An 11,199-nucleotide genomic window follows, 5' to 3' on the forward strand; every position below is an offset into this window, starting at 1 on the left:
CATTATTTAGCTCACTAATTGATCCTTGTTCTGAACAACTTACTGCCTTTTAATATTCCCAAGTAGGGAAACATAGAGAACTGAGGAAGGTTAAGATCTAACAAGAGAAAAAATCATTAAACTAAAGCACTAACCAATCCCATATAGATACGTGACTAGCCGTACATATGTAGCTTTACAAGATGCAGTCCTGGGAGCAAGCACAGTCCATATTTAACTGCGCAAGTGCATCTGCGATCTCTAGAAAAAGGAACTGCTTAGCTCATAAAGCATCTAGGGCTAAAATAATTTGGTGCCAGACAGCCCACAACCCATAAATCTATCTATTTAGCATCTGTGAAGTTTCCTCCCTACAGACTCGAAAAGGTTTTCATGGCATTTTTTTCTATTATTTAAGCACTTTTTTCACGGGAAGGTACACAGGCACTTTTAGCCTCTCAGGATATTTCCTGTACTTCAATTTTTGAAGGCTTTAGAGAATTTTTTGGAAGACTACTAATACTTTTTGTGATGTAATTTGCTGCCAGAGGGAATCATGTGGCGTGTGTACGCAACGGTAGTGGGAACTGGGAAGATACTAAAACGCCTAGCTTTCCTGATAAGTCCCCGGGAATCTGTGGTTTCCCGTTCATTGCACAGTGATGACAAATTTTATAGACCCCACGCAACTATATACCAGAATCTCTAATTAGTGCACCCTCCCTGATCCCCCTCTATGCAGTGACATCACTGATGCAAGACTTGTGGCCTACATCTTAGTGGCCTTGCATGTGGCCTCTAACCACAAGGACTGGTTCACAAAACAAACCTCCTTAATGGAATGGTCACATCAGCCACTGTTACAACCCTGTAGAACAAAAAGATCTCATAAGTTCTACTCCCTCCGTTCCGAATTACTTGTCTTAGATTTGTTTAGATACGGAGGTATCTAGCACTAAAATGAGTCTAGATACATCCGTATCTAGACAAATCCAAAACAAGTAATTTGGAACGGAGGGAGTAGGATTTACTATGGTAATACCACATGAATACACATGTACAACACCAAGGCAATAAGCAACTACTTTAAAAATAAGGCAATACACAATTATTATTATTTTTTGGAAATGGACGCAGTTAGTTCCGTGAGGGAGAAAGCCTTCCTTAGTTTATTCCCGCCGTGTAACCGCCCATGGTACATTGGTATTGCCAAGGAGAGGAAGACGGCTTGACGCAATTAGTTCCGTGAGCAAAGGAGCATTCCTTAGTTTATCCTCACCGTATAACCGCCCGTGGTATATTGGACGGCTTGACGCAATTAGTTCCATGAGAAAAGAAGCCTTCCTTAGTTTATCCTCACCATATAACCCTCCACGGTATATTGGTATTGCAAAAGAGAGAAAAACGGCTTGGTATAGATTTTTGTTAAAATCAGGACTTATCAGGGACAACAAGTTCGAGCGCTATTTCTTCAGCTTTATCTAGATGATATAAAAACCCAATAAGCACAACTTACACCATTTTTTAATTTTGTGTTGAAGCGCAACTTACACAAGTGATTGGAGACGCTGGTAATCCTTGTCAAGCCGGCCACATAATGACCCACAGAGTTGACTTTAACAAGGCAGTGGGCATAGTTGGATTCCTGTGAGGTGCTGGGGCGGGGCCCCCAGTGAGAGGGAAAGATTCTAACAAAATAAAGAAAATAGGAAATAAAGAAACGCAGTGGTGGGCCCCACAGGCTTTGTTCTTACGACAAAGCCAGACAATGAAAGGCAGAAGCAAAGCGAGGGCAGGGCCAAACAAGGCCAGGACAAGCACAGCAAATTTCTAGTTTTCCTTTTCCATCTCACAGCAGCAGCAGCGGCGGAGAGCGGAGAGAGCAGACAGGGGCGCCTTTGGAACGAATGGTGGGGGGTGCTCTGGTGGAGCACTGAGCCTTTTCTAGAGCTGCTACTTGCCGGAGGAGGAAGAGGGAGGGAGGGAGGGAGGGGAGGGAAGAGCAGAAGGGGGGCACCGTACGATTACCAGTGAGCACCTACCAATCTCTTTCTTTGCTTCCTTTCTGCAGAAAATGATGTGTTCTCCCCTACCACCCTCACCCCGCAATCCAAACACAAACGCGAGCACATCTGACACAAATATCTTCCCTAGACCCCCTCCACCCTCCAATACTTGGTTCACCCAAGATGCGCTTCTTGGTTTCGAGCAGGAGAGGACAAGTATTGTGACTTGCATCCATGCTCCTGCTTTCAATTCCAAGGCTATCTATCTATCTATCTTTTTTTCTTTCAGGCGCTAAAACTGATGCAGTGTTATGGTGTCAAATTGTGTGATCAGGTTCTGAAGGAAGCTTTACCTGTATGGAAGGTGGGGACGCCCCGCCAGGCATCTCCATGGGGCGCTCCATGTCCTCGGAAGGCGACCTGGACCTCCTGGAGCAGCTGCTCTCCGGCGACAACGCCTGGCTTGAAGTGGCGCCCAACACTTCTCGCTCACCCAATTTTTTTGCTTCTCCCTCCACCTTCCTCTCAGATGCCACAGCCACCACCACCACGACGCCGGCAGGCGCAAACAGCACCCTGTGGATTCCGCCAGCCTCCTCCACCGTCCGGCAAAGGTTTGAGCAAGCTCTGGATTACATCAAGCAGATGCAGAGAGATGCCGGCATGCTTGTGCAGCTATGGGTGCCGCAAAAAAACCGTGATGGCAAGTTGGTGCTGACAACGAGCGGGCAGCCATTTACTCTGGACAACACCTCAGATAGACTCATGCAGTTCAGGGACGTGTCGACGCATTACCACTTCTCTGCAGATGTTGGGTCGGAAGCCTCACCGGTTGGGCTCCCCGGGAGGGTGTTCATTGGCAAGCTACCTGAGTGGTCACCGGACGTTCGGCTCTTCACCAGCTATGAATACCCCAGGGTAAAATATGCTCAGGATTTGGACGTCCATGGGACAATGGGGCTGCCGGTGTTCGAGAAGGGGAGTTACTCGTGCTTGGGTGTCATGGAATTGATCATGACCAGGCAAAAGCTCAACTTCACCTCAGAGATCAACGACATCTGCAGGGCTCTCCAGGTATTGAACTATTGATACCTCAGTCACTTAACCTGAAAGTTTTCAAACATTAGTCTGCAGCAAGTATAGTTGCACAAAAAGAGTGTTTGGTGTCATGTGTAGGAGCAAGACACATAACAAATGCCAACAGTAGGAAACAATCATGTTCTTTTTCCTAGATTTGAGATCTCTTAATGGCAATGCTCTTTGCAGGCAGTTAACCTGAGAAGCACAGAAGTTTCAAGCACTCCGCGCGCCACAAAGGTAGGCAGCAAGAAAAAACTCAAGATTTGTATCACTGCTGAGTTTTGGTTTCATTAGAACTGAGCCTTTAATACCCACATACTAGTGAAAGAATTTGCTCCTCTCATGAAAGTCTAGATCTCTAGTACAAACCCAGTTATTTAGACTCCCAACCCAGATATTTAAACTCTCAAACATCAGAAACTCAGTGGTTATAGAGCGGTTTTACCATGTTGTCTGCCTACATGGCATCCATTCCAATCAGTGTTGGATAACCAAGTAAGGCAGGACCCACCAGAGAGGATAGAGGAGAAACAGAGGATGGAAAATGTTATTTTTCCTTTGTTTTTCAGTTAAGTTAATCACTATGTGAGGCAGCTTCCTGGGATGGCTCATTGGCTTGTAAAAGAATTTGTCAACCTAGTGTCTACCATATCTCACAGTACAAGTAATTGTAGATAAATACCTTCAAATGAAATAATGGTACTGATATCTTCTCATGATTTCATGGCTGCTCTTGCTGATTATCAATCAGTTCAACAGTGCTTCCTACAAAGATGCTCTACCAGAGATACTAGAAGTCCTAAGGGCAGCCTGCGTCACCCACAATCTCCCATTAGCTCAGACCTGGGTCACATGTGCTCAACAAGGGAAAGGGGGAAGCCGCCACACCGATGAGAACTACCCGTACTGCATCTCCACCATTGACACAGCATGCTACGTCAATGATCCCCAGATGCAGAACTTCCATGACTCCTGCTCTGACCACCACCTTCTGCGTGGGCAAGGAGTTGCAGGGAAAGCCTTCGAAACGAACCAGCCATGCTTCTTACCAGACATTGGATCTTCAGCTAAAGAACACTATCCATTATCCCACCATGCTAAGATCTTCAACTTAAAAGGTGCCGTGGCAATCCGGTTGAGGTGCACGCGGACTGGGACAGCGGACTTTGTGCTAGAGTTCTTTCTGCCGACCAACTGTGAAGCCCTCGAGGAGCAAAAGGCAGTCCTGGACTCCTTGTCAGGCACCATGCGTAGTGCTTGCCGAACTCTACGTGTGGTTACGGACAAGGAGATTGGGGATGAGGAAATGCTGGAAGTGAATGAGCTGAACTCATTTGGTCCTCAAGGGAAGAATAAGGTTGAAGAGTTGTCCTTTGGAAACCAAGCAACAGAACATAGAGAGGAGGCATCATGGACAAGTCTAGCAAGGACTTCAAAAGAATCAGATTTAGCTGAATTAAGTATGCATGGTATGCTATCACCTGTAGGACAGGGTCTATCTCCAGCTGGTGCTCAGACAAGTGCACAAGGCAGCAAAGGGAAAAGGCGCACAAAGACGGAGAAGACTGTGAGCTTGCCGGTTCTTCGGCAGTACTTTGCTGGTAGCCTGAAAGATGCAGCAAGGAGCCTTGGAGGTTAGTAACCGTAACTCGTCACATAAATGCAAGATTCAGCTATGAATAGTTTACTGTTTTAGTATATACCATCAGTCATTAATCTATAGTGGCACAAGCCATGGACCCAGCATGATAAATTGAATGCTCAATAAGAAAATGTTGTCTCCACATTGTGAATTTCTTTTAGTGTTGTCCCCACATTAAAGTCAACCTCCACATGCACCTCATAATAAAATATGGACATTCTTATCACCTTTTTTTTGTGTTTTGTGCTGTTAGCCTGAAGGGGAAAAGAAGGCAAATCTTTATTAATCGCAATAAATTGAACACGATGAGAACTAAAACAGGTATAAAACAGAATAGTCGACTCTCAAGAACTGCCATAACAAGTAAATTTACTACCTTACAATTAGTTAGCATCTACTAGATGGCCTAGAACTGATCAATATCTCATAAATTTGCATTCATCGTTTGCAACTGGCAAATTTACATGACAAAACAATCAATTATATATTAGAGGACGATATTATTCAGTGCAGTGTTCTGTCGCACAGATAGGGCATATGTAAGTCATACCAGGCGAAAAATAGGACTCTAAATTCATCATGTTGACATGCTATGCTGCTTTCTAGAAGTAGTACAGCTAGCATTGAAGTCCATGAGTCAAACATAGCTAAACTATTCCTTTTAGCAGACAATAGAAAGAAGACAGCATGTTCATCATGTGTACATTTTGTCTCCAAGGTGTGATCACACGTTTTGTGTGAAAGAATACTTGTACTGTCATGTACACTTATTTGATCTACTGTCAAACAATAAAAAATAAGAACTCTATTCAGCTTGGGTGGATACATGCTCACCACACTTTTCTGTCTCTTACAGTGTGCCCTACCACCCTCAAAAGAATATGCAGGCAGCATGGTATAAATCGCTGGCCATCACGAAAGATCAAGAAGGTAGACCATTCTCTAAGAAAGCTGCAGCAGATCATTGATTCAGTTCACGGAGGAGAGACAGCTTTCCAGCTTAATACCCTGTACAAGGATCTCACAAACACCTCTGTATCATCTGACAACAATTTGTCAGGAAGCGTCACAGTTCCTCCACACAAGCAGAGCAATCTCACTGATTTTGAGGGGCACCGACACCACAGGCTAAGCAGTAATGTGCCATCAACCTCACACTCACACTCATCATGCAGCCAAAGTTCTGATTCAAGCCCGTCATCGTGCAGTGGTGGATCAACAAAGCATCCACCTCAGGCTGGAGTTGATTTGCTTATGTCAGGAAATCCTGTAAATCACAGCCCTGTCCAGACTCTGCAAACAGAAAATGCATCAATAAGAGGACATTTCCCAGTTCAGGAGGCACCAGATCTGTTGCATAATCTGAACCAACAGGCTTTAGGTGGGCAGCATTCTTCTCGAAGCCCATCACCCCCAAAACAGAATGCAGATGCAGGTATGAGAATAAAGGCCACATTTGGCTCAGAAAAGGTCAGGTTCAGATTGAAGCCTGAGTGTAGTTTTCAAGAACTGAAGCAGGAGATGGCAAGACGTTTGAGTATAGTAGACACAAGCTTTTTGATTGTAAAGTACCTGGATGATGATTTAGAGTGGGTCTTGATGACATGCGATGCAGATTTACAGGAATGCCTTCATGTATATAAACTAGCAAATCTCCAAACAGTCAAAATTTCAGTTCATCTAGCTCCTATTCCGGAGGCAAGGGTCACTATTGGTCACACTGGTTTGTCATAAAGACATCGTAGGCCTCATCAGCTTGTGGGATTTAATCAGAAATCTACGAAGAAGCAGTGCTTGGTTTTACCAGAGGGCAGCCCAGAATCCATGATTGGCAGTCCATGCTAGGTAGCAAGTAACATCACTGCTTCCAGTTTTGCTGCTAGCTGGATTAGCCTTTGATTTGATTCTCAGGCTAGGAGCTGCTGATGACACTAAAGCCAGTTTCAAGTATTAGAATACACTGAAGTAAGCATGCATTGACTTGTAAATACTCTCACTGATGTACCACAAACTCTGAATGACAGTCCAACTTGATTGTGTTGATAGGGTGGATATCTCTGAATAAGGTTTGCTCAAGATATATTTTGGTTCTTGGAATGTTGATGTGCAATAATCCCCAATGGCTTTGTCTGATTATTGATCAACTGAGGATATGCCGCCATTCAATGCCTCACCCAAGTGACCAGCACCAAGGCTTTCAGTGTTCAGTGTGTTTTATCATTCAATGGACATGAAGCTCTATTTTTGTAACAAAAATTCTGCAGTAATTATTCTGGATTAGTTCTAGATATTGGAGGATAGGGTACTTTGTTCAATTTTTTTGTCCTTACAAAACTAAATATGTATGGTACACTCGTACCACAGAACTGTCTCTTTGCAAAGACTGTTTGTTGCCGTAGACAGTGCTTTATTTAAGAAGCTTTCAGTTTGGTGACTGTATCGTCAAATGTCAGTATGCAGATTGAATTAATCACCGCTCAAACAACTTTGAACATGAGATAAGGTAATTATGTTAATATGCCTAAAATGCAACTAACACCAATGAATTTCAGTTCATGTTAATAGGTAAGCATGCGCTTTTGTAACGATTGATGAGTAATTTTAAAATCTATGTGGAGGATGAGAATAGATACTTTTCAGTTTGCCCTTGCTGATGAGTGATGACACAGACTACACAACAACCAGCAAACTATTCAGCTTACAAGATGAAACATAGTAGAAACATGAGTAGATGAACAATAATAGAGCAATAACAAATACAAAGAATTGAAGTATGTCACAGCTACATTTGGTACATGGAACACAGATCTAAAGGCCTATGTTCACTGAAAATTTATCCAGTTCAGAAATATACCTCTACATAGTCTACCAACAAGGCCAAACAAAAGACAGTACATCATACCGTATCATATCATGTACCCCCTCTGTACATTAATGTAAACGTCTTACATTAGTGTACAGAGGTAGTATATCTCAAATGCGGCAATTGATAGATGTATTCTATAACTGAGACGATGAATGTATTCCAGAACTGAGAGGATGGTTTCAAATGATAAATGTACAAGGTATGCAACTATTACTACATAAGTAGCAAACATTTAAATGACTAAGATTGCTTCCAAAAAAGAAGACTACGATTTACTTCTCTGCTGGATTTGTCACTGATTGTTTAGCCATCTCCTCATGCCTTCAAGGATATCGCCCCAAGACATGTTAAACTTTTGTTACCCACCTACAGACATCCATTGCAAATTCCAAGAGATCACCAAATCCCAAGTGAAGACAGCTGGAAGCCATCCTTCAAAAGTTCAGATGTTTAACTTAAGCTCCTCCAGACGAGGATATCTACAGATCCTTCCTGACAACAGAGAGTTGCCTGTCAAATTAAATGCCAAGAACCCAAGGGTCAGGGACCATATAAAGGATGTGGCCTGCCATTATTCTCAATAATATTTCCATCAGACTCAACATCAGGTCATCTTCAATACAAAAGGTGCCAAATCATTGATTCCTTGAAAACAGGATGCTTGTCTTCACAAGTTAGCAGCATGACAGAACGAGATGATCTCACATCCAAGTGTCAATAATACATCGAGCAGAATAACAGAGTGACCTCAAGTGCCCCCCATTGTAAAATCTGTCAGGCCTGCAATAAGCCTGCCAGCCAACTGCCTTGAAACCACAAGGAACGACCCAGTCTTGCCGTATCTTAATAATTGATCTTGTTCCAAGCTCAGCATAAAACAGTTGAGGCCTTGAAGGGAGGGGGCTTCATGCTGCTTCAATCTGAATGATGGCCATGCAGGTTAAGCCAAAATGGTGTTGTTTATACTTCAGAGAGAAGGCAGACCATGTTTATAATGCCAAGCGCACAGTTGGCATTCACGTGTATCTGCATGGATCTAAGAACATCAGTATCGGAATGAAAGGCAGAACGTACCAGGACCATTGTTGAGGAAATCGTTAACTGGTAGCTGCTCGGTTGGCTAGCGAGTAGGGGATTAATCGGCTAATCGGCAAGTTAATCGGCCATTTAATCAATTAATCGGACGATTTTTCGGTTTATCGGCTACTCGGTGACCCTATGAGTAGGGATTAATCGGCAAGTTAACTGGTTAATCGGATGAATTCTTGAACATGGACCAGGACAGGTATCAAAATGGACAGCAGAAACACATTTATCAACAAGAACACCACTGTGACCAACTACAACAATCAAGAATGGGCAACAGACAAGATTATGTAAGAACACGGACTGTTTTTCATCAACTGCTAATTTTTAGCATGACTTTAGCGGACCGACTGTACATTTGCTTCTTAAACTAAAGAGATATATCCAACTATGGCTCCAGTAGAAGAATGAGCTTAAATGTGTCTCCATGCTAGCTGCTATGATGCTAAGAAAAATAGTTCTTAATGCAATAAATGATTAGGGAGAAGAGTTCACAACATACAGATTGAACAGAACAAATTAAGGTTGCTGGGGAATGCATATCACATATGGGGTTCACCAAGTATATATTGAAAAACGCTGTAATGACAACACTGACAGTAGGCCGATAGCTCATTGATCTACACTCCCTATAACCCTAAACAGAACAATGCAAGCGTGTTCACTATCAGAGATGAGAAAGTAAACCAGGGAAATTGTTCATACTCCCTGATAATAATAAGCATAATAACACGGCACGGACAAATGCGACCAGGATAGCAACAAGAAATTATTCATTGACCAACTCACAAAATTTCTAGGAACATTCATCTTAGAATACAAACACTATCATAGAAGCATACGCTGAAGCTCAGTCATCGTCCTCGTCGCTCTCGTCGCTGAAGTAGCCTTTCCTCTTCTCCTTCCTCGCCGCCTTGGCCTTGGCCCTACCCTCCTTCTCGGCCGCCTTCTCCTCCTCCCCCCGCGTGTCCACCACCGACGCCCACCTGTCGTCCTCGAACGCCGCGGCGACGGCGTCGTCGTCCTCGTCTGACTGCCAGGAGGGCCCGTCCCCTTCCCCGCCCCCGCTTCCGCGGCCGCCGCCACGGCCACCAGCAGCCCCGCCCCCGCGGCGCGACTTCTTAGAGGGCGGCGGCCGCTCGCGGGGGCCGAGCTGGTTGCGGGGGCACTCGTAGGAGAGGTGGCCCTCCCCGCCGCACTCGTAGCAGTGGGACTTGTCGCGGTACTCGCGGCGGCGGATGAACTGCGCGGTGCGGCCGTTGTCCTCGGCGATGGAGGCGGCTAGGGTGCGGCCGTTGAGCACCTTTCCGTGCATCTCGGCGGCCGCCGCCACGGCGTCCTCCCGGCGGACGAAGAGCACGAAGGCGACCCCCTTGCTGCGGCGGGACTCGCGGTCCTTGAGGACCGTGACGCGGGCCACCTTGCCGAAGCGGGAGAAGAGGGTGTGCAGGTCGGAGTTGGTGAGCGCGAAGTCCAGGTTGGAGACGTACACCGTGGACTTGGACGGCGCGAGCCCGCCCGAGCCGCTGCCGCCGCCCCTGCCGCCCCCGCCGCGGCCGCCCGACGCGGGCGCGCTGGAGGGGGCGCCGGCGGAGGAGGAGGGCATCGGGTAGCGGTAGAGGAAGCTGTCGTCCTCGCCGTCGGAGTCGGAGCCCTGCCGCCGCCGGCGAGACATTTTCACCTTCCTGCCCCCCTGTGGCTGTTCCCCCTCCTCTCCTTTTTTTTTGAGAGAGAGAACCCCTCTCCTCTCCTCTCGGAGGCGGTACGGTAGAGGAAAGCCTTGTTTCTCCATGGGCCCGTGAAAGAGCAGAATAGTTGTCGCTATGGGCCTTCGCAGAAGAGTGGGCCGACTCGTGCTTCATTTTCGGCCCATCGTGTATTTCCTTTTTTTTCATCCATGGCATCAGGCTAGTCATCCATGTGAGAAAATTTTGGGTATGCCAAGTGATGTTGGCAACTCAAAAAACGGTGCTTTCAAGTATTTGCGTGACCGAGTCTTGAATAAAGTAAAAAGGATGGATGGAAAATTGATGTCTACGGGTGGTAAGGATGTCCTCATAAAATCTGTTGCTCAAGCTATTTCAGTTTACTCGATGTCTTGTTTCAAACTTTCTAGAGGACTTTGTCAGCATATTAATTCTCTTATCAAAAAGTTTTGATGGAGAAACAAGGAGGGTGAAAGAAAGGCCAATTGGGTTTCTTGGGAGGTCATGACAAGACCAAAATATATGAAAGATTTGGGCCTCAATGATATAGAATTATTTAACCTTGCTTTGTTGGCTCGACATGGTGTATACTTCAGGACCCAAACTATTTAACTGCAAGAATCCTCAAAGCAAATATTTCTCTACAACTGATTTTTTGCAAGCTGAATTGGGAAGCTCACCGTCTCAGGTGTGGCATGCAATAGTTGAAGGGAAAGGAATATTGGCTCAAGGTCTAATTAGAAGAGTGGGCAATGGCAAAAAAAAAACTCAGATTTGACGAGATAATTGGCTTCCACGAGATCATAATATGAGGCCTATCACGGGCTTGTCACA

General features: G+C 45.2%; 1 protein-coding gene and 1 pseudogene across 2 annotated transcripts; one reads left to right on the top strand and one right to left on the bottom strand.

The window, feature by feature from the left end:
• Positions 1 to 2,286: 2,286 nt before the first annotated feature.
• LOC123104721 (protein NLP1-like) lies at positions 2,287 to 7,136 on the top strand (annotated as a pseudogene). Its single transcript, XR_006450494.1, has 4 exons — positions 2,287 to 3,059; positions 3,252 to 3,302; positions 3,817 to 4,699; positions 5,564 to 7,136. The product of XR_006450494.1 is annotated as a protein NLP1-like (transcript).
• Positions 7,137 to 7,581: 445 nt separating this feature from the next.
• Positions 7,582 to 10,466, bottom strand: LOC123104722 (U11/U12 small nuclear ribonucleoprotein 31 kDa protein). The gene is made up of 2 exons (XM_044526592.1): positions 9,502 to 10,466; positions 7,582 to 8,599 (listed from the first exon to the last, which is right to left on the bottom strand). Exon 1 carries the CDS (start codon positions 10,449 to 10,451, stop codon positions 9,510 to 9,512), a length of 942 nt encoding a protein of 313 aa, XP_044382527.1. The 5' UTR covers positions 10,452 to 10,466; the 3' UTR covers positions 7,582 to 8,599; positions 9,502 to 9,509.
• Positions 10,467 to 11,199: the final 733 nt, after the last annotated feature.

This window comes from Triticum aestivum, chromosome 5A, assembly GCF_018294505.1.
Source record: "Triticum aestivum cultivar Chinese Spring chromosome 5A, IWGSC CS RefSeq v2.1, whole genome shotgun sequence".
NCBI lineage: Eukaryota > Viridiplantae > Streptophyta > Magnoliopsida > Poales > Poaceae > Triticum > Triticum aestivum.